The following is a 24,445-nucleotide window of genomic DNA, read 5'->3' as shown; positions in this document are numbered from 1 at the left end:
TCTGGAAGCCTCATCTAACGGTGACATCAGCCTGCTCTCTGCTTGCCCGCCTGAAGCACAGTTAGGGGAGCATCCCCCACCACGCTCTGTGCTCACACACGTCCCCACAGGCTGGGCACCCCGTACCGTAACTGCATACAAGACAAAAGCCATGGCTTGGGGATGTTGAGTGGGAAATTGCTGCTCAAGTGCCAGCTCTCACTAGGGCTGCAAATGGCCTCACCCAGAGATGGGAGCACAAAGCAGCAGCCACCTCTGGCACCACCATGGCAGGTGCACAGCTCTCGGGACACCTGGGATGGGGATGGCTCCCCCACGCTCCCCAGGACCACAGTGCTAAGCCACAACCTAGGACTGCAGGGCACATCTGCCCCTGCTGCTGAGGTGTGTGGGGCAGCAATGGCACATTCCTGAAATACAGCCAATGAAAAGATTTTTCTGGCTACAGAGGACAGGAGCGTACCAGTGCTCTGACCATGCTTGCTGCACCACAGCTTTCTCAAAGGGCCGCCAAGTTAAGGGGGGGTGTTGGACCCAGTAACCAACAGAATGCAAATTCATTTTACTTGATGGCTGCTTACTGTCATCAACAAAATCAACAGTTAGTGTCTGACTCCAAAATCTTGCTCTTGGTGGTAGTGGGAAGAACAGGTCATTTTCAGGCCCCAGTTTGAGCCTGCCATACCAGCGGGAAGAAGTCCTGCTCTAAGATGCAAATGGAGCAAATTTGCTAGCAAAGCCACTGGCTAAGCATGAATGTCATCCCATCCAAAGCTGTGACTGCAGTCAACATAACCACGACACACTTTAATGTGAGCACACTGCGAAAATAGAGGGGCACTGAAGATCTTGTCTCTTCCTCCTCTAGGAAATTACAAACTTCCATTTCTTTAATCTAATCATTTGCAGGAGGGGATATTTTCTCTCGAAAAGCCAATAGAAGAGGGCCGAAAGGTCGGATGGGATAATATGTAACCCAATGCGATAAGGGCTGTTTACAGAATTATTAATCAAACACAAAAGGGAACAGATAGTAACATTTTTTATTAAATATTACAGTGGATCAAAAAGTACAAAATATCTTTTGCCTGCTATGTGATTGGGAAACTATTGGCACATAATACAGTATCAAAAGCATTAATAAGTACAATTTGGAAAACATACAAAAATTGAGTGTTTAGTTGGCTCAGCTTTATTTCTGGTAGTGTTTAAACTAACGCAAAGGTTACTCAATAACCTTTTAAATGGGAAACTATATAATATTACTGGGCCATTTTTATATATACAAATCATCACCTTACAGAGCATATAGGCTACATAACTTGAATCACAAAAAGTATACAATATTTACAACAAAAGAAAGTTAAAAAAGTATAAACAGCTAGTAGATTATGCTGCCATTATTAGAACATATTTAAAACTATGGGGCCAGGGAAGGAGGGGAGGAGGAGGAAGAGAACAAGTGAAGTATCAACCACGTTTACAGCAAACACCATAGTAAGTGCTCATGGAAACAGTTCCAATGCCGTGGGCCTCACACCAGCGCAGGAATTCTCAGGAATTCTCACTAAAATGTGACAACTGTTCGATCGGCCCCGATGCCGCCTGGTTGACCACTGCAGAGGAGAGCGCGCCAAGGAGCATCCCGGTATGCCCCGAAAGCTCCCGACACCGCTGCCACGTGCTGCCGCCTCGTCCCGAACTGGGACAAACTGCTTCCCATGCATGGGTATACCAGGCAAACACTTCACGTTGCCAAGACAGACTTGCAAAACGCCGTCCTCGCACACCTCGGCTCTTGCTAGGAGTGCACTGCACTGACAAGTGCTACTGCTGATGTGCTTCGTGAAGTCAGGCTCAGCCTGCAGCCAAAAGGCACGCGTGAGCCGTTGCTGCTGGGCCGTTACAACCTTTAGCATCCCTAATGAATCCTGGACATAGTGCGTTCAGCTTGCAACATTTCTTGGAACTGGTTCTTGGTAAATAGATTTATGACTCTATTGCCAATTAGATTCCACAGTTTCCTTTACAAACCTAGCAATAACAATGGTTTGATTGCACAAAGACAGGCTTGTGCAATTTCATTCAATAATAAGGCCCCTTGAACTCAAACAATGCAAACAAAGCCCTATTTAAGACATTAAAAAAAAAAAAAAAGACTTTTCAGCCAATGGAGAATTCAATAGCCTTTCAAAAGATTTCCAAGATTTCTCTTAGGAGTTTTTAAATAAATAACACACCACTTCTGTTGGGGGTTTACACTACCATTTCTTTTTATTTGTCCTGAGGTTTTGCCCATCATATGATGAGCCTCCCCAGACTGAAGGGGCCAGTGTCCTCCTAGGGCAAGTGAGGAGCCTCCCTCCCTGCTCACCTTCCCCCTGCCCCGCACGGTGTTAACTCTGCTTCACAAAGGCTACGATCAAACTCCAACGCGACACAATCAAAGGGAAAGCGGACACTTTGCGTAAACAAATGCACAAATCCAGGACACACGTTTTAACCTAAACAAGAAGGAGAAACGCTTGCTTTGCCAAACACACAAGCTCCTAGTTGTGTTTGCTGTAGATTCTCATATTCTCTCTGTCCCCCCACCCTCCTTCCCCCCACCCATCCCCAAACCCCTGATTCTCACATGATTCAGATCTAGTGCAACTTTACTAGAGATGTCCTCAACATTATGGCCTCTGCCCAGCTGAGCCTGCGGTTTTGTTCCTGTATGATCTGTGGAGCAGCAGGATGCTCTGCATTGGCACATCCATGTTCTAAGTTCTACTAGTCTGTTTATTGATCAATTAAATATAGTTTTACCACAGGAATATAAAGTATTTAATTGAAGAAGCTGGATCTTTAACAGTAGATGAGTATATTATTCTGGTTTCCACCTTTGGATATTAACTATGATACATTATATTGTATTTGGCTTCATATCACGGGAAAATTTAATGACATGCCTAGCATGCAAAGTGTTTCTTAGTAGTTTCCATTTTTGTTTTCGTATCGATTATGCTGTCTTTGAACAATAACTGAGATGGTTTGAATCACAACCAATGTTCACATTGTAAAAAGCCTCCAAGCCACACTTCTCTTTATCGATGTCTACGCTCAGCTGCATGGCGGTGACATCCTTCAACGTGAACATGCATCCACAGGAAAGCTCTTTCGTTATCAAAACCCAGCCCCTTTGCTCCTGGCTTCTGCTCTGCGGAGGATGCCCGGGGAGGGCTGCGGTGCCCGCAGGGTGTGGAAGGACCGTCCCAGCAGGCACCAGCTCCGTTGCCACCCCAGGGGCTGGATGCCACCAGCAGAGACCCAGCCCATGGGCACTGGCTGCGCTCATCAGTGGGGAGGCCGGGGCTGGCGGGGCAACCACCTCACACAACCCCAACCCATTCCACCGAGCTTGGCCCATGGCATGGGACCCGGCCACCTCTGGTTCAAACCAGCACGGGCTCCTGTCCTAATTTCTGAAATTCTCAACATTCTTGCAAACCACAAATCCGTTTTCTGGACCCCTCTGCCAACCAGCAGCTCGTGTCAGTGAGGTTTTGTTTTCTAGATCTGGTACACAGGAGGGTTTCACAGCCTAGGTAAGGTAAGTGCGACTCTTGACAAATTCACGGACCACGATATGGGAAAGCAAAGCTCGGTGGGAAGGGGAAAGCAGTGCGTGAGCTGCCGCAACAGCACGAGGAGAGCGGGAGGTGCTCAGCACCCTGCAGGACTGGACCGTAGGGAAAGGAACCTTGCTTGCATCCTTGCACCATAATATTACCTACAGTATGTTTATATCTGTTAAAATGAATCTGAACCAGTTGCTTCAGTTTGTAAACAGTAAACGTTACCACAAAAAAAACAAAAACGCTGCTCCAAGTATGAAGAAACTGGAAAAATTACAAACACATAAAAAAATTAGGACAGCCACAGCCTTTAAAAAAAGTTGCAGATAAAATGATACTGTTTAATTTAAAAAAAAAGAAAAACAAAAACAAAACAAGAAATGAACATAAAGCACAGAATATACTGGACAAACAAAACTATATAAATTATTGTGACCAAATGTGACACTGGTAGTTTATGAAGTGGATATGTACAGTCAAATTAAACAGTGTTTACCCTTCTGTTCTAATAGTGTTAAAATGAAAAATCTATTGCCGTTTTACTATACATTGCATTGATTGAATCTTTAAAAGTCAGGAAAAGTTACCCAAAAAAGCACATCCAATGATTGTGTGGATTCTCGGCCCTCTTCTCCTTGCCAGGTTCATCTCGAGTCCTTGACTCATTTGCAACAACGCTCAGCCTCTGGTCCCTGGCTCAATGAAAAGCAAATGCAAATGTCACCTCTCATTTCAGTGAGCTCAGGACTGGGCCTGCATTTCCACGGCTCCCTTTGAACATTTGCTCTTACCATACACAAGTCCTTTCAGAAAACACATATGCAAAATCCAAAGACTTTTTTTGTGTGTTTTGTGTTGTTGTTTTGCCAGGGCAGGGGTGAGGGGAGAGGGGGCTGACGTGGAGCCAGAATTAAAGATAGTCCTGTCTTGATCACACTCTGAAGCTTTCCGCTATGCGGGATACGACTGCATCCAGGTTGACAAAAATACAGATTGCTAAATCTGCAAGACATCGTCACAGGGGAAGGAATGTCGCTAACTGAACTTGTTTTCTCAGACTTTTTTTTCGAGTGAGGGGGTTTACAGTTTTGTGCTGGGATGTACAGAGGACAGCTGGGAAGTGGAAATGCAGCTTGAGGGTTTATAGCAGCTAAAGGATAAATGCTGTTATGCAAAAGGTCACCGTACGAACTTCCTACAGGTGTTGCTGCGGCTAAGTGTCTATACAGTTGCTGAGAATTTGTAGGGGACGTGAGGAACTGTCTCTGCACCATGAAGGAATGAAGAGCCAAAGGCTGCATTAGTGGGGAGAGCACGGTCTGATTTTTCAAGTACTGTAAAGGATGGGAATACCCAGGCGGGAGGCGATTGTTCAGCCCTGTGCACAGGGTTCCTGGATACAAGCCTGGGAAGATCGGGGCCGAGAGGGGAAATTTGTGGCTCTCCAGCACGCTGCCTGAATGCAGGCCATGCAGCGGCTTGCTGCCTTCCCCCTCTGCATCGGGAACCTTTTCTTTCGCCGAGGTCTCCTTTGGTAAGTGCAGAGGAGAGACAGCTCGGATTTTTTTTTCGGAAATGACTTTGTCCAAGTCCTCCAGGCTCCGCTTCAAAGGCCGGGCAGCCCCAATGGTTTGAGGGCTCGTTCTGCGGCTTATGATAGGATGCACCATCCCCTCCATCTTCCTCAGATTCTCCAGTCTCTGCGCCTGCTGCTTCCCAGACCTGTGGAGCAACTCACTGTGTTTTTTAGGGGCTGTCATGGCCATGGGGGACACACGGCAAGCTTTGGGGTTACAGTCTATGCTCACTGTCTGGCTGCTCACAGCCTGGAACGGGGAGATACCTTTGCCTTCTTGCTGGGCCACAGATGAATGAGAGAGGCCGGAGCCGGGAGCCTTTGCAGTCTGTTTGTGTATGCTCTTTGGAAGACTCAAATCTGTTGGCTGATCATCTGAAGAGGCTTCCACTGACGCCTTTTTTCTTGCTGATGCAAAGATGGGTGATAATTTAAATTTAGTTTTTCTTGGTGTTTGTGTTGAGTAAAAGTAGAAATTTTCAGACTCTCTGAACATGTCCCGGGGGAGGTACTTTGATGTCTGTTCATTATTAAGGTGGTGTTCTGTGTGCCTATAAAGGCTGTGCAGATGAGGTGATGAATAAAAATCTGCCAAGAAAGTGGGCACATGGGAGTGCTGCAGTGCCCTTTTCTCACTCATTTTATCTTTGCAGTCCTGGATATCTGTCTTCGGTACATACGACTCAGCAAGAGAACTGAGGTGATGTTTTGAAAAATCACAGCGCTGAGGATCCGGTTTACTTAGCACGTCATGTTTAAAAACGTCATTAATTGATTTCCTTTCTTCCTTGGTTTTAAAACTCTGTACATGTTGTATGACTGTTGGCCTATTAATTGCTATGGGATCAGAATTCGGGATGTGGGGACCTTGTGATATGCTTGAGGACAGTTCATCTCTGCTGCTCAATTTCTTTTGCTAATCAAAGGTGGAGGAGAACCATAAGGATAACTACATGACAAGGCTGCCCCACTGACCTGCGACAGCAGCTTTTTCTTTGCTAGGGGTGACATGATGCCTGGATTACCCTTTGAGTAGAGCAGTGGTGTGTAACCAAAAGTGGAGTCTTCATTCATGGACCCAGGCAGCTCCTTTTCTTTGAACATGTCGAAGTTCTGGACCACCAGTACTTTGGGCGTTTGCTTCAGTGCGTTGTGGATATCTTCGTTTCCCAGCTGATCCACTTTCACCGTGCAGTTTGCAATGTAATCAGCCATCTCTGGCAATTTGTCATCTTCCATGTCACTTTGAGTGGGCAGCTGGACTGGAAAAGCTGTGAAGGGCATTTCTGAAGGTTCGCTTTCTAAGCTCTCATTAAAAGCTTTGTGTATTCTTTGTTCCAGCTTTGGGTCTTCCAGGGCATCTGCTGAGGGGTGCATTCGTTTCGTGACAGTGGCATCCAGCATAGTATCTTCTTCTGGGGGCACAGATACACTTGAGAAAGAGGATGAGTGAGGAACATCCTCCTTGGATTTCTCACTGTTCGAGCTGTTTTCTGTCAAATCTGTCTTTTCCAGAGGTAGAGGCCAAGCTGCCTCTGGTAAAAGAGATGGAGGGCCTTGCATGGGCTGTTTCATCTCTCCCGCTGTAGGATGTTCTGGGAAATTTTTCTGGTCTGCTGATTCTTGATCTTTCTCTTGTTCTGATGAAACCTAATAAAATGATACAATTGACAGTAATAAGAATGCTGTGCATTTTGGCAGGCTGTTAATAAGATCATACACAGTACACTATTTGCTACTCCTAGAGATGTACTTGTCAATCACCTTGTTGGAATGTGAGAGCTCTAATACCAGGTATCAGAGTCAAACAAAGAAACATACCTCCTGGAAATATTAAGAAATACAACATCCCTGCCAATGTCATAATAAGGCATTTCAAAACAGCAGATGTTTGTAACCTGACTAGAGGCACCAGTGGCTTCACCAGATAGCTAAACACTGAGGTTATATTCTTTTGAAATTAATTAGGCAAATGCAGAAGAGCAGATTTCATACCACAAACAATAAGGCTATAGAAATTTCTCTTGCTAGCCAACTTCACCTATGAAAACTGCACAAAGATCCTATGTTATTTGTTACATAAAGATGAAAATGCAGTCTCTCCAGAACGGCTATCTTAAAATTCAGTGATCACAGAGGAGATCATTCACACCCAGTTCTGCATTAAAGTGTGAAAATGATAGAAATGGCATACTAGGAATCCCTATTGTAGGCAGCAAATCACTGCCGCAGCTTAACTAGGACACACATTTTTTTATTAACGGATTAAAATGAAGTTGTCAACATTCAGTAAGTGTGTGCACACTATTACAAACATAGCTTTTATACGTTATTGTCAACGGGACTGCAGCTCTTTCTGCTCCCCCATTAATACAGCTTGTGTGCACAATTCACGCTATTCATCCCATTATGTCGCTGGCTGAACTGTGACTCGCAGAGGTCATCAGAGCGTCCCATCTGCAATCCAGCTGACTGACAGCCCTTTTCAAAACTGCTGTCATTCTCCTCTGACATGTCGTGGTATAAGACAATCATAAAACAGCAGCATTGTGCGAGCCCTTTATTATTATTGTTTTCTTTCCTTCTTAGTTGTACAGATAAGACGCATCGAGAAAGTTATTATCTAAATGCTGCTCTATGGTCTGTCATAGGAGCGAGGGGCTGGAGAAGGTCCTAACAAATCTAACCATCTCAGAGATTTCTTTGCAGCTGCTTTTAAATATTCCTGTGTGTTTCGTTGGCCTATTAGTTACAGTGTCTGTTAGTCATCGTAACTTCTTCTTTTTAAACTAATAGCAGCCTTTTGCAGTCCAAATACCATCATTAGGTCCTTTACAAAGTAGTATCACTAGTCTCTTGAGCTTATAAAATTACAGGAAAATACCAGACAGATGAGCAAAGCAAGGCGGAAAAAAAAGAGAGAAATCATATTTAATAACTGTACATTCTGCTCTTTGTTTCTGTTAAGCAACATTTTGATTGAAGTCTCAGCTATTGTGAGGAAATGTGCAGTCTAAGGCTAATAGCATTTTGTCTGGTATCTTGTTACACTGACAATGTCATTGTGATGGCAGGAAAACAGCGAAGAGCACAAAAGCAAATGCAACCCTAATAAATTAAAGTTATAGTATCTCCCCACATACTTCATATGCTGCATGAGTTGAACATGCAATGGAGAGGACCGCACATCTGTAGCGTGGTATGCTTTTGCAGCCCACTGCTACAGCCAGCTCCGAGGCCACGTGCAGGAACAGTTTAAGCAGTGCCTTGGCTGGGGCGACGCCTACACACCTACACGGGAGTTCACTCCAGGCAGTGGGGCTGGACGCGAGGCTCTGGGCACGGAAGCCTCCCTGTGGAGCAGCCACCGATGGGCGCTGCAGCTCTGTTGCCCACCCCAGGGCGGATGTGCCCCTCCTGCGGGCCCCTTCCCTGCTCAGTCTTCTTGTAAACCACCCATAACTGTGACCTGATTGAAGGATGAGTTCCTTTAATTGCCCACCCTGATTAACTGGGGGCAGGACGGCATCTTTCATCTCAGTCAGAGGATAAGAACATTAATTCTGCTGTAAAAGGTACCAATTTACAATGGAACTGCCACAATTGTACATTTTCATTGTCTCGCCTAGGCTCCTTAAACGCTTCCGATAAAGCGCAGCTTAAGAACTCTTCCTGCGATCCACATACAAAAATAACTGCAGTTTAAGCAGGCAGGAAGTTTGGATAGGGAACACAAAAGCAAGGAAATTCAAAGTTAAGGTCTGACGCGCTGGGTGCTGGCTGTTTATGCTGTGCTTAGCTGTGGCAGTACCAACAGTACGTGAGGTATCTTGCTGATCCAAGACGCCACAGTAAACAACCAGACACAAAGGAGTGACAGGGGAAAGGGAGCACAAGCCGTAATCCACATTTCCTTGCTTTGGGCGATTGTATTGTGACCTTCCAGTTACTTAAAGAGGCTTGTGTGCACTCTCCTCTCTAGGTTATTTCAATCAGGAGCAGAGGGGTTCATCCCCCAACAGGTTTCCCTGATGTACAATTACGGTGCAGAGTAACCAAAAAAACCTCCTCTCTCTGAGGAGTGCTCTTATATTCAGTATTAAAGCTGCTGTTGATCAAGACAATTTAAAACAAATTCTGGTTTGGACAGGAGATGACATTTGTCATCGTAAGCACAACTTAAGCGGTAGTGGGACATGCAAATCAGAATTTTTTGTTCTTGAAACACAAATCTCAGATGCATTTGTGTTTACGGTTCTGTTATTTTTTTTTTAAACAACAAGGAGGATGGTGTTGGTAGCTGACTCAATACCGATTTCCAAACTGGTTTAGAAACAGGACTTAAGTACCTGCCAGATGACAATGAAGGCAAAAGGGAGCAGCTGTAGTCTGCTGGGCACACCATGTGTCTAGACATTCTTAAATACTTCCACTGCAATGCCTTGAAGGCTGCTGTGACCTGGCGACTGAGACAGGGAAAGCAAATCTGCGCATGGGTTGTGTGCAAGGAGCTTCACTGCCTCACTCACACATGGGTTGCACGGAGGGCACCGGACAAGTGGCATCAGATGGGCAAAAGAAGTGCTTAAGAAACATGGCAGCAAAAACCCCACTGGTTTTTATATCACATGAACAAAATATGAAACTTGCCCTTACCTGCAGACAAATATGAATCCACTGGTCTATCTAATCATGGTCTGTGAACACAAATTACTATTTTATGAGAGCTGTCCTATGGGTGCACACATGTGCCTCTATCGGAAACCAGGCCTGCCCATGTGAAGCAGGTGACGCATAGGAACCTATCTCAGCTGAAAACCAGCTTGGTATGTGAGAGAGACCTCGGTCTCAGTTAAGGCTTCCCTCAAAATCCAACCTTTGAGTCTAAAGCGAGATTCAGTATAACACGATAAAAATCCTGGGAGTGATATCCTTTTGGTGGACATGTACATACATCTGTAAGCCATGGAAAATGCTGATCCAGGAGTTACCACTAGAAAAACCAGCTGTATCCAACAGTTACCACAGCATTATCAGCAGTATTAGGGTTCTTGTACCCTATACTTAGATTAGGAAATAACTGTGGTAGTTGTGTGGTTTCCTTTTGGCAGCTGCTGATCTTTTCGTGGTGACCACTGTATAATACAATGAGCAGAAATGATACTTGCTACATCCAGAGCTTGGTCTTCTGCCATCACTCTTAGGCAATAAGAAACTAACTGGTGGCTGTAGCCCAGCGAAATCACAACACAAACAGTACCACAATAATGAATTTCCATTGCTGAACAAACTCAAAGGCCAACTGATGGAATCCTCCAGTTTAAATTACCTATTTTATCACTGTATTTTGAGTGATTAAAGCGCACATTTTTAATTGAAAAGTTGAAAAGCAGGAAAGCAACCAACCTCAGATGCATCTTGGGGTTTCTGTGCATTATCTTTTTCCTTCTTGCTCTTTTGGTTTTCATTTTTGATGCGTTTTGTTCCAGACACTTTTGTTTTCACTTCACCCTCCTGGGAACTGTTATCCTGTTTTCGAGGTTTCACTGGAGGCAGTGGCTTATCTTCCTCTCCTTTAATAAATCTTTCATACGGCAGGATTAATCTAGGGGATTAAGGAACAAATAATTGATCAGATTTTGCCATTCTAGCAAAGAACAAAATGTATCTACTATGAGCAGTTTACTTAATAAATCTATTTTCTTCCATGGCATAAAAGCAACACTGTAAACTCTACATCTACAAATCCAAGTATGATAAATCAATTTATTTGGCAAGATTATCATGTGGCGTAAATTCCATGGAGTTGGTATGTCTCAGTTGTCAGTAAGGTTGCAGTGGTTTATGCGGCTACACCAATTTGTAAAGATGAGGATATGAGCCACTATGTTTTAGACTGATAGAAAAAAAAAGCAACCATTTACTTTTATTTCCCCTCCCTACCCTTAAAAGCATGCAGTAAACCCCAGGAAAACACCTCCAAAGCCACAGCCAACCTGATAACAGCTACACAGTTCCCAGGCTGGAGGTTCCCCTGAGTGCAAGGGTAAATGCCAGAAACTGGGTAGAAGACATCGGAGTGCAGAACGTGCAACGGCAGGCACAGCACGCAGCGTGGTGCAGCACCAGCCCACCCGAGCCTTCCAAACACACCCGCAAAGTGACAGTCACCATGGTCCCTGCCTTATCAAATGAGTCTTGTCTTTTACAGGAAGGAAAGACGGAGAAAAAGAGTTAAAAGTGAAGGAATTTTGAGCCGTGGAACTTGCCTCCACAAAGCATACCAAATCACTTTAAAAAAGAAAGAAACACAAACAGAAAAAATATCCTCCCCCAAAAGCACCAAACACTTTGAGTTTTAATCTATCTGTTTTCCCCTTTGCAATTCTTGATCTGAAAGGAAAAATAACTGATATAATTAAAAGGGATGGATTGCATTACAATCTCAGTTTCAACTTCAGTGATTAAAGTTTTTATAATGCATTTGGTATGATTAATGACTCACTGTGGGATTAATACAAGACTGAGACTTTAAAAATATGAACTTTAATACAGCAAACATAATTTGTTTAAAAAAAAAAGACAAGTTGACTCTATGAAGAAAATGTACTTTGCTTATAAACAACATAAATCTGTTCAAATACCAGGAATCCGTAATTATCTTTAATCTAAGACTCCAAGGCAGAAACCTCTTTGGTTCACATATTCGTTTGTTATCCTAGAATCAGTTCCTAAGCATGCAATTTTGATTTACATACTTAGATGTTCAAACACAGTTTGGGCTTAAGAGAGCAGAAATTAGATTGCTCGTGATCATAATATTTTACATTTTAATAAAATACAACATAAATTATGTTAAAATATAAACCTAATTTATGCTATATTAGAAACAAAATTCATTAACTGAGCATGCTCTGACATGGTATGTGCAAAGAGGCGTGAATAATACTTTCTAGCCCTGAATTTGGCAGGGCTCCAGTAATGAAGCTAAGCAGAGCCCACAGGGAATATTCATCTTCAGATCCCATTACAAACTGAGTTTAAACATGTTACAGCTGCTAAAACTGGAAACTGCTCCCTCTATGCAAACTTAGCAAAATAATATGTAGTTGCCAAATACCTGCTTCCCACTGTAATATTACAGTTAATGTTTATATAATAAAAAGCATAACTAAGCAGAATCAGAAAAAAATAATCTTGTTCATACTTGAGGCTGCTAAATTTCACTCTCAAAGCACAAATATTCATAAAAGCACCGGATACCTCCCCATGCTGCACACAGCGCTCCGGACTTCACTGGAGGCGAGGCCGGGTTTCACACCGGGCTACATCGACGTCGCCCTGCCACGTGTTAAATATTTAAAACCTCTTTTAATAAAAGCACGTTTTACAACAATCACTGCGAGCGCTGCGAGGGGACTGTTTGACTCTGTTTTGTTTCCATGGGAACGTGCCGCCCGTTACGAATGCCCGCGTCCCATCAGCAGGCGAGGAGGCTGCCCCGGCCCACGGCCCACGGCCCACCGGTGGCCCTCGCTGTGAGGAGGCCGCATGCCGAGCCCCGCGGCCGCAGCAATGGGCGGCAGATGGCTGGCGGGCCTCCCGCCCAGCCTCACGGGGTGCCGCGGCACGGCGGCTCCTCCTCCTTGTGGTGCACCTCACCAGGACTCATTAGCTTCGGCGCTAATTAGCGACCGTGCCTTAAATTTCCTTTTCTGATCTGAAGAGTTCACGTGGGAGTACAACATTTTCATTTTAGCTATTTTTCACTGAGCTCAGCAGTTGGCAGTACGACAGCAGTAAAAATACATTTCACATCGCCGGTCAAAGGCCTGGAGCCAGCAGCAGGAAATCTGGAATTAAATGTTTCTTGTATCTGGAAGGAGGCATGACTAAGGTAAAACTGAATCAAAACACAAGGATGGCTTGTTCTAGGAGCTCTCCCTCCTCGCTTCCAGCGAGCCCCACGCGCCGCAGAGACCGTTTTGGGGGGCTGCTGGGGGTGGCGGGGGAATCCCGGCGAGAAGGTGCGCACGAAGGCCAACCACACGAGCAACTGCTGCTTCGCATCGAGACTTCCGCTGGTTACAATTTTCACTGAATGTTTTTTCAGTTATCCTGTCACGGTACAACACAATTACCCACAGGATATGATCTTATCATTTGATTATTAGAAGTTTTTATAGCACAAGGGTAATAAAGCTAACGCAGCTCTCGGAACAGTTAAAGCCCCAGCTCACATGCCATTACCACTCGCTGCGCAGCCAAGTTAAGGTCAATATTGCCCAACGCAGGAAGAATGCGATTCGCTATTATCCAAATAGTTTAGCAGAATGTGACATGTCTGAAATGAACACAAGGGTTTTGTCAAATATGTGCAGCGCAGGTAAGATTTAATCAATCTTTGCGCAAGGAAGGGCAGAGACGGCGCTCACAAACGTGTGCCCCAGCGCCTCGGACGTGCCCCGCTCGGCACAACGCCCGCGCCGCCCTCAGCCGCGGCCGCCTCCCGCGGGGGGCATCAAAGTGCCCATAAAGAAGGAAAGGGGGGGAGTATTCTGTGGGCTGAAGAATATTTACTTGTAAAGCCTGCGAGGAGACCAAATAAAAGGGTCTTTATCATGATCATGATTCCAATATTAAGATTAATAAAATGTATTATTTATAAGTCAATTAACATAAATAGAATATGTAAGCACTAGTGTATTAAAAAATCTTTCCACAGGCACCAGATTTTTAGCAGCATGAGTTTTTTTTTTTTTTCCTGGAATAATACAAGAATAACATTTTCCAGCCAAGAGCAGAAACAGTAGGGGAGTCTTTGCTATCACAGAGCTTCTTATTAAATTCAGTCACTGTGAAAAGCGAGTCCTTTTTTTTTTTTAAATAAAGACAACTTAAAATCAATACAAGTTAGATTAACAAATCAGTACTATACTAATCCTGATTTATTACAATCGGCAATATTAAGTTTAATCACGTATAAACTGCTACTCAAAAAAAGATTTTGCTTTACTAAGTCCTGAATTAAATAATGGTGCAGAGTGTACTCAGTTTTTAGATCTGCATCATCTGATATTATGAAAAATTCAATGTACTTCTCTGCAGCAGATGTCAGAGGTCAGTAAATCTATTACAGTAATGTAAGTAATCTGGCTTTCTGCCAACCTTTTTTAAAAAACACTGAAGCAGATAATTTTATATTTACAAATTCTAAAATCCTCCAGGGACTGAATCTCTTTCCCAACAAAAAGCAGAAACTTCACATTAGAGAAATGTATTTCACAGTATATCAAACATGTCTTCATCATTAGCATTTCATAAAAAGAAAAAAAAAAAGCCCTTAATCCTTATTAGTCAACATTTTTTTCCCAGCTATAGAAATAACAATACAAAGTCTAATCTGAGCCAGTAACCACTACATCTTCATGTATTGATTATGCAGAACAAATGACTTTTTTGGCCCAACTCTGCTTCACAGGACACATGAGAGCACATCTATTTATAGACATGATAAAAAAAGTAGTTACAATAATGCAAAGGATCTGACCAACCCAGAAAGAGGAAGGAAATTAAATGTTAAGGCTGCCAGTTTCCTCTCTAATTCTCCCCACTGTGTGTGGATATTGCAGAGCGCTCAGGCCAGGGAGGAACCATATGCCCAGGACACAGCGCTCTCTCCATGGGCTGCACGGGGGAAGGAGGGCAGGAGGCTGTTCAGCACAACCCCTACAGTATTTTTATACTATTTGTTTCAGTGGTTATTTTTGCTTGCTTTCTGGCAGAATAAAATATTCCGGCATGTCTCCCATTGACATCATCTTGCTTTCTCAAGGGCTCCAAGCCCAACACAAAACAGTGCGCAAGGGAGCCTCTCAGCCACAAGAATAATCTTGGAAGGACGTAAAATACCAAAGCCCATTACTCGGGAGACGCTGCCCCGTTTCCATTCTTGGCAAGAAGGTTAAGGAAGCTGTTTGCAATGGGAATGGAAAAAGACTTAAATCTGCTCCACCAAATGAATACAGCCACCAGTTAACCCGTGGAACTCACTGCCAGGGGGTATCTCAGGGCCAAGGGATTAGCGAGATTACGCAAGGATTAGATGCTAATGTAAATCATGAGAACACTAAATGCTTAGAGTTTCAGGAACACTCAGAAGGGACAGGCAACAAATCACCTTACTGGTAGGAGTTCAGAAAACACCTCCCTCCTGGGTACTTTATGCCACTGCGGGTCTTGCTCCTTCCTTCCTCTGAATGCATTGCTGGAGCCAGCGCAGTTTGATGGGGAACCATCTGTTAGGTCCTCGAGAGCAGTGGGGCAGAGCTGCCTGCAGCCGTGGGTCTGAGCACAGCCCAGGATGAGTAGCCACCGAGATGGGGCGGCTCCAGGGACAGCCCCATGCTGCCCCCGGAGTAGAGGGCCCCCAGTTGATAACCTCAGTCGCAGAAGCCCCATTCTCCTTCCCTAGAAACTCGGTGGCAAAATATTCAGTTGTTTTAAGGGACCAGCAGGAATGCCCTAGCTCTGATCCCGAGAGAAGGCTTATCTTTTTTACAGTGATGCTCTTTAAAAGGGACAAATCTTGGGGCAATGCTGTCGGTGCAAGCATAGGAAACAAGTCACCTTCAACGGCAATCAGCTGGTGGGGATGGACGGGAGCGTCAGGCAGCTCTCCTGGGCACCAGCGACCAATTCCCCGCAGAGAAGAGGGGGGAGGAATAACCCAAGCTCTAAGATCTCAGCCTATTTTCTGAAATGGGAATATAAAACACAATGAGGAAATCAAGCAGTGTGTTCCTCCAGCCTGATTTCCCCGTGCTGCATTGTACAATCCAGGGTTACGAAAGCAAGCCTTGCATGCTTTTGTGCAGAATATAATAGCAATAGGATTATTTGCATTTGTCTGAAGTACAAAACTGGCATGTATTTTATCAGCAAAGGCAAAATATGTCTGAGTTCAATTTTGTTCCCAAAGAACTTTCCTTCCTTAAAGAAATGGCTCTTTCATCCTTTCATCAACAACTTTCCTCACAGCCCACTGGGAGTGCTGGTGGGTAATGAGAATGGCTCGCTGCTGAAAGGTGGGAACTGCATTGCTGTAAGAGAATTCAAAGACACTTTGTTTTAAGTAAACTGGAAATTAGTGACATTACAAACACAGCTGTTGATTTAGCTGCACAGCCAGGTGATGGAAGCTCAGACACTCTCCAACCTATGGCTCAGCAGGGGGAAATGAACAACCATCCCAGATTTACTGCATGGGAAAGATTCAAAGGAAGGGTGATGGGGACTGCGAAGGTGACCCAAGTCACCTACCAAAATCACTACAAGCCTCTGTTTTAGCCACAGTCACCATTTTCCATCTACAGGCAGTAATACATTTTGCCCAATAGTGCAAAATGGTCTGCACAGACTGTGCAATGCCCAGCCCCTGTGCTCAATACAAGCTTACAGATGTCATTTTGCACTGCTGGCAGGGTGCAGGTCTCCTAGAGGGAAATCCTGCTGACCCGGCGTGGGAGCTTGGAGCCACATCTCCACTGCACAAAGCTGGGCTAACCACAGGCAGCCCCTGCCATGTTAGCAAAGCCCTGCAGTAAAATACAAGGTGGAGATTCCCATCAGACTTGGGGAATGTGAAAGGGAACAACTTACTCCCCAGCCCTGGTGCTGCTCCTGCAAAGGAGAGTTGCACATCTCCCATTGCGCAGCACCCTCCTGGGACAGCCCAGCTCCCAGCAAGGAAATGGGCCATGTCCCCGTGAGCACAGCCTGTCCCTACTCCTGGATGTCACGAAGTGGAGTCACCAAGAGGGACCAACACGCTTAGCCTCATGCTGACCAAAGATGCACACCCAGCTCAGATGCTAGGAGTGCCGGGACCCCGCGTGTGCACAGCCGCAGTGCCTGCTGAGAGCCGATTCACACCAGTGCAGGGGGTGCACGGACAGGAAGCTCTTCTCTGCCTGGCTGACACCCACCCTGGGGCCCTGGGTAGCACACTGCATGCCCCAGTCCTGCTGGGACAAAATCCTGGGTGGAAAGAAGGCTGGGAAACAATTTCGACAAGGGAGAGAGACCGTTGCTGTGCAGTCACTGGAAGAGAACGCCTGGTCGCCCAGCACACTCACCCAATGACTCCAGTGCTGGCCAGTAAGTCTCCTGGGTTGTAAACCCAGTCCTGACGAAATTCTGAAAAAACAGCGTGTTCTCAGATGTTTTGAATGGACAGTTAAGGATCTGTTTTAATGGTAAACAATTACATTCCTCTGTCATCTGATACTTTTTAAATTTTGGGGAGGGGGGAAGCTTTCTGAATTTTCAATAGTTCCTTTGTTACAGCATCTGTTACTCACATAATTGAAAAGATGTTTGTTCAGTGGTATGCTTGAGAGTACAGTTATTTAATCTTAATGATAAAGCCCTGAGGGCAGAAAATCATAAGTAGAAACCTCTTGTTATTTATCAAAAAAAAAAAAACAGGAAAAGAAAAAGAAGGAAAAGAGGACAGACACCTCATCTATCTTCAGGCTTAAATTCATGCTTGATGGAAAACTATTGAGACAATTTGAAACTTGCAAAGTTTTCTGGGAGTCTGTGACTAGCTGAAGTGGGAGGGGGGCAGGAAAGTGGGGTGAAGACAAAAATAAAACAATCAAGTTAGTATGACATGAAAAAACTACTGCTTGGCAAAATTTTTTGGGTCAAACAAAGAGCTAGCTGTAGTTTACAGGATGACATAACACTTGATTAATTTTTGCCTGAGGATGTTTTCACACTTAACATTGTAAACCAAAACCTTCTATTAATTATAATGTGTATTAAAAGACAACCATAAGCATTTCCATGTATACGTTATAACAGAATCTTATTTTTTCTCCCCTCTAAAAGACTGGCTGCTATTTCCTACAAAACTCCACCAAAATGCTTACACTCCACCAAAGTTATCCAAACACTTTAACAAAACCAAGCAGCATTTGTGTGGAACGCAGGACTCTCTTGCATATTGAATTACTTCACAATATCCTTAGGGTAGAGAAACTTTACGGTTGTTACAAGAAAACCATGTAAGGGACTGACTTTGACCTGCCTTGTGTTTCTGATAACGTGTAATATTTATGTGAGCGGTTACGACAGAAAAATGGCAGAAGGGGCTCTGAGCTGCACAAGAGACTATACCTCCTCGTTTCCAAATCCTGGGAGCGCGTGGCCCCTTCCAACGCGACACGACTGCCCGCCGGGTGGCTGCGGGGCAGTAGCGCACGCCGCAGCACACCCCGCATCCCCAGCCCTGGCCGGGTTGCCTGGGGCTGCCGAGCGAGCGGGGCTTGCTTCGGAGGAAGCAGAGATGAAATGCGGCCAGACTTTGAGGCAGAAAAGGCCCCAACAGGCCACTGCTCATATTTCTGTTTTGTTCAGTGAGCTTTATTTGGAACTTCTTATACCTTGCGAAATAGCAAGTTGGTGGTGGATTTTTGTTGTTGTTTTTTTTTTTTAGGGGGTGGAGGTGTGATATTTATGAAAAATCCCTAACGACAACGTCACCAGCATTGCAGAAACACAGTCTATCGTTTACGCAGGATAAGTAAAGCTGCTGATCATGTGCTTTGTGTAAAAGCGAAAGAAACATCAGCCCCTGCATGTGAAAACCACATCTGCATTATTAGGGGAAGGCAGCGGGGAGAAGGGTGCTTCGCAGAAAAGTAGCCGTTTCTGACAACCAAGAGATGCGGGGCACCGACAAGGACCTCTCCGTTTCCCAGGAAAGGCTCGGCCTGAACCAGCCAACACCAGCCGCTCACGCCCCTACGCTGCACGACTGGGCAAGGTGACTGCACGGAGAGGAGCACAAAGAAAGAAAGTTAATGACCAAAACAACAACAACTCACAAGCTCCGTACGGTCTGAATCATGTAGAGAGCAACAGCCCCACGATGGGAAAACATTAATGCTTTTTATATTGGTAATCATCTGTAACATGAGCAATTAAGTGCAGTACTAATGGACTATAGCCAAGAGCCCGGTACTAATATTAAAAACTGACAGAGATGAATAGGTTTGGAAGGGAAACTAGGCTGACAAAGACATTTTTATGAAGTGCCTGGGCCTATGTGAAATAACCCAATCAGAGGCAGGTTCAGACCAGCCATGCCTACAGTGACAATAACGCATTCATTGGCATTATGTGATTCCTGCTATGCTTTAAATAAAAACACCCATTGCTTCCACTCAGCAACCTGCACTTTCATTATTATACTCATTAATAAAACAAAAGTTGTCTAACTAATATACAGACAACGCTTACTGAAAAACTGGCAACCTCACCTTGTTTTAAAATGAAGCCACTTACTGGAAACCCAAACTGTACTTCATGAAATGAATCAGCTGACATTGCACACAAAATCTTTCCCCTTTAGGAGAGAAACAAAGCCATCGCCTCGCTGACCCAGGCGCTCTGCCCACCTGCAGCACCCAGCCTCTCCTCCCCGCCTGGGTGCTGGAGGGGGAGCAGAGCAGTCGCTATAGATTTGGCCATGCCGTGACTCCTCTGCTTTTGGCTCTGCTTTAGTGTTTGCCACATTGGTACCGGGGGGTTGCAGCCATATCCTGCCTTTTTAGAAGTTATAAGCAGTGGAGGGCATGTGCCATTTCGCTCCGCAGCATCCTAACGATGTCATTGAAAGGTCGCGCCATCTAAGCAGCCATGGTATGCTCAAGCCAGTGTAAACAGCTGGTAGCTTCTCCATCATGTTGGAAAGAAGCTAGTTATCTCAACACGGCTGCCCCTGACATCTAGTTGTAGAGACAAATGGCAAGGCTAAGCCAAACAGCAGCGGTACCAGTGACGCCAGGGAACCTTGTGTTCTGCCTCCAGTAAGCAAGGAAAGACCCGTGGGATTCAGAAAGGAAAAATCATGAGGTTTATTCAGCATTTACTTCCCAGCTTAATTCAATTTCCAGTTTAGCTTTACAGCTCACCTTCAAGTTAGAAAATGTACGTGTGTCCTGAATCATGAATGTGTATTCCTGTGCTGCAGTTCTAGTTTTAGATTAAATGTCATCTGAGCACTTCGGCTATAAATGAACATTACATTTACAGGTGCTGTAGTTAGAATTACCAGCTGAAACAAACCATGACAATTTAATTTACTTTTTTCCAAGTCTGAGGCTTAATACAGCTTTCCCATAGTGGAAAAAAGTGTCTAACCCTAGAAATCTAGAGATTGGACCAGTCACTGAGTTTTTTCTTTCTATGTGTATTTTTGTTTTTCAGACCAGATTTGATAAAGCATATTTTAGGTTACCTCAGGGCTGATCTAAAAATTCTACAACACTTTTTCTCCAAATGCTGTCTTCTGACAGCCTGCCACAAAGACCTGAAAAATAGGTCCTGCCTTGTATCAGACAGAACCCAGAATTACACAGTGGCTCTGGAATCCAATGGCTCACATTTGAGCTCTTTGGTGTCTTAAGACCCATCCTAACCATCGACTATAGTTGTGTCCTCCCTCAGACTGGCTTGGGGCAAGCAGAATTGGTTTTGGGTAGCTGGGAAAGGCTGTTGAGTTCTCAAGGCATGGTGAGTCTGCTCAGTTTTTCTAGCGAGTGTAATGGACTTTGTAGTACACCCCTAAGTAACGAAGTCACATGGAGGAGTCTCTGTGCATCAAAGAAGAGTGCAATTCCAGGGTTTTGCATGTAAAATAATAAACCACTAGCATGAAAGCAGAAGAAAGAGAGAAGGGTTCATGGAGTATTTGTGAATGGCTCATTTATTTTTCCACCACTACAAGAGAGTTGCTCTCTCAGTGAATCTCGGATTTCATCACAGAGCCCAGCAACAGTCGTGACCCAAACCCGCAGAGCCCTAACTCTCGCGTGTGCCTGGGTCTCCTCTGAGAAGTAAACAGGATTTTGCACAGCGCATCTGGCGAGGGAAGACCCAGACTACCAGCTTCAAACCAATCAGCTGGCTTGGGTGCAAGAGGAAGCCTTGAGCCTACCAGGGCTGTAATAATGGAGGGGAAGAGCCGAATACCCACAATCTGATGAGTCAATTACAGCAATCTGTAACATTTGTCAGCAATGCAACGGCAGGGAAAACCCCATCTGACGTGTACAGCAACGTGCACAATTTGCTCTGCTGCTTGGCTCGATCTCTGGAAAGCTTCTAACTCTAACTGTTATGGTGCATTAGATGCAATTTCTTTGTTCACCCAAGCCCTTGTGGTGGAGATGTCTCCTGTAAATGAGGGTTGTGAACCTCCCCTCCACGATGAGGGCAGGGTCTCCCTTGGAGTGGCCAACATGTAAGGCACAAAAAGAGGGTGAAAAACTGCACAATGCAGCTCTGCTGTGCCACCTTCTGCACAGGCAAGTACAACCTCTTCCTGAGCTCAGTACAGTAACTTTCTTATGCCCAGAAACAAGAGATTGGACTTTCCTTATCTGAGCCTGAAATTGCAGAGCTTTTATTAACGTTTCCTTGTCTTACAAAAAAAAAAAAAAAGAAAAAAAAAAAAGAGTTGTTTCTAAAAAACAAAGCAAACCAAAACAACATTGCAGCTCCAGTATTTTATTCAATGCATGTTGGCTTCACAAGCCCTGGAAGTTATTATCTACATGTGAAGAATAAGAAATCAACAGTTCTGACCAGCAACAATGGCTGCAGAGAAAGAGTGCTTGGCAGCAGCTTGCAGGCAGGGAGGAGGGAAGGAATGCAGTGAAGAAGAGGAATGCAATGCTCTGCATGACCTACAACATTAACAGCACCCTGCATTGTGGGCTGCCCCATTATTTTGATCACAACCACAATTTGCTTAATTGGTATTCCTAAAAAACGACAAAAGACAAGTGTTTGCATCAATTAGCTGTCATTCCTCATTTTTCCTTGAGTATGCTTTGCTCTATTTTTTGGCTTCTTTACTCAGAAACTGTTGTAAAATTAAGATATGTACCAAAGAAAAATCAGATTCTTGTTTTATTTGTATAGTCACCGAAGACACACACTCTGGTTTAAATTACAATGGATTATCTGACTAAACTGTTGGGGGAATATTTACTATATCTTTAAGAATCCTCTCTCTCTCTCTCTTTCTCTAATTCTTTATAAATGCTTTGAAGGCTCTCCAAATTAATTTTTTCATTATTAAACAAGCATTTCAGATTTGTTATCTTACCTTTCATAATGTCTGCGAGTACATGTAGCAGCACTTGTGCTTCCAGGGTTACCACCTAATTCATCATAAATATGTTTCCATTGTCGACGGGCTGTTATCTGTAAAAATGGCAATGGAAAATTTAATCTTGCATCTTTACAGATTCTACAGCATTTGAGTTCACAACAACAAATGCATGTGTGACACTTTCAGAACAGCATGTACTACAAGCACTATAAAAGCCCCTACAGAATATATAGAGCGCGCAGAGCTTTGGGTGTCGTTTTTTCCTTTTTTTTTTTTTTTGTAAGTTAACACTATGCCTGTTTTCTCTCTCTCTAAAATGGAGTGATCTGACTGATTCATTATCAAGTCACAAGCAATCCGGTCTCACAAAAGAGAATCTCAATCAATATAGGGTCATTAACCATCAGAAGTTTTGCAGACAAATCCCACGGTGAATTATGAAACTGAAGCTAGAACCATACTCAGCACAAATAATGATTACATAGTTATTTTAACTAAATTAGAGAAAATAAATCTGCTGCAAAACCCAAATCCACCACAGAATTCTATAAATCCATAAAAGCATAGTCTGTAACTCTATATGTTACAAGCTGTTTATTTTTATCCATTTATGTCAGTAAAATATATAGATCAAACAGTAATGAAATCTTAACATACTCCAATGTTAATATTTGAGCTATGTACTTTATTGGACCATGCTGATGAAAATAAACATCTTGTAACATATTGAGTTGCATACCATGGCTCTGTTTTTTTGTACAGAAATTAGGATTATACAGAATAACAGATGGAAGACCTGGCAAAAGAATTGTTTCTGAATACCACTTCATTATTTTATATATTCCGCTATATTTAAAACAGGAAGAAAAACAGGAATAGGACAAGCACAACAGATCACCCCCCTTTGCCTGCAGCTCATAAAGAAGGCCAGTGGAAAATTGCGGGGGCAATTTGGGGAGAATTTTGTAATTTTCTGTGGAATGCTGTGGATTTTAATATATTCAGCCCCGGAGGCTTCTTTGGAGTTACCCACAGAGCAGTCAATGGCGTTTACTGAGGAGCTAAAGGCAGCAATCAGAAGAAAACAAATATTACAACTTGCAATCTGAGGCCTGTAATTTTAATCTAAACAAGGGGAGATAGCTACCGTCATTAAATATTACTGGGCAAGAGGTATTTCTGTTTTGCTCTTTATAAAAGGAACATCCTTGCTTTGCAGAAATCATTCTCTGAAGCCAAAAGGATGACTGGAGACTTAGCACTTGATAATGTTACAATTCCAAGTTCGTTGTTTGCACAGATTTCCTCAGAAAACATCAGCACCTCCTCCAACTCACTACTAGTACCTTTTTTTGGACTTAAATACTTGGAAAAAAGGGAGTATTTTATCTTAAAGCTCATTCAAGGCAAAACGGGCTGATTGTATTCAACTGTTTCATTTTCTGTCTTCTGTAACAAACCCAAAGAACATGGGTGGAAGAGAAAGACCGCGATCCAAGGCTAAATTCTCCACAAATTAATTATTTAAATAAAAGCTAAACACTCATCTGAGGAAAAGGCTCACTTTAAGTCTTAGTTCTCCCACTTAAGTTCTTACGCTGTCTCTTCCCCAGGCTACCCACACTTTGGTCTATTACTTTTACTAAAGGGATTGAAGAACTGGAGTCCTAATGAGCCATAAAGAACATTGCCTCCCAGGAATATGAACAGATGCTCCTTCTGCAACCTGAAAGGTCAAAAAAGCATTGGACCAATCCCCCTGCTGTGGAGGAATGCCTGGATGGAAAACTAGCTCTGCTCCTGCCTCCCACACCTTTGTCGCAGGTCCTTGGGACAGGCAGAGGGACAAGGCATGGCCAGGAAGCCCTTACCTTTTCTTAGTTCCTCAAAATCATGGATCCTCTGTGGACTGTTGCAAGGAGCTTTCTATTAAATATAACCTGGCAGCCTCACAGGCTAAGGGAACAAAGATGCTCAAAGCCAATCTGGGGACTGTGCTCTGACCCCTAGTAAGCACAGCCCAGCTGGCTGGCAAAGCTTTGTCCAGGACTCATCTTT

General features: G+C 44.0%; 1 protein-coding gene across 1 annotated transcript in view; it reads right to left on the bottom strand.

The window, feature by feature from the left end:
- Positions 1-1,026: 1,026 nt before the first annotated feature.
- ARID5B (AT-rich interaction domain 5B) overlaps positions 1,027-24,445 on the bottom strand; it is a 116,399-nt gene continuing 92,980 nt past the window's right edge. The window contains 7 exon segments of the mRNA XM_040563772.1: positions 1,027-4,741; positions 4,744-5,595; positions 5,598-5,670; positions 5,672-6,111; positions 6,114-6,846; positions 10,603-10,801; positions 22,382-22,479. Coding sequence (XP_040419706.1) covers positions 4,701-4,741; positions 4,744-5,595; positions 5,598-5,670; positions 5,672-6,111; positions 6,114-6,846; positions 10,603-10,801; positions 22,382-22,479 — 2,436 coding nt within the window. The 3' untranslated portion in view covers positions 1,027-4,700.

Source organism: Cygnus olor, chromosome 7 (genome assembly GCF_009769625.2).
Source record: "Cygnus olor isolate bCygOlo1 chromosome 7, bCygOlo1.pri.v2, whole genome shotgun sequence".
Lineage (NCBI taxonomy): Eukaryota > Metazoa > Chordata > Aves > Anseriformes > Anatidae > Cygnus > Cygnus olor.
This window is presented reverse-complemented; position numbering and strand designations above follow the sequence as displayed.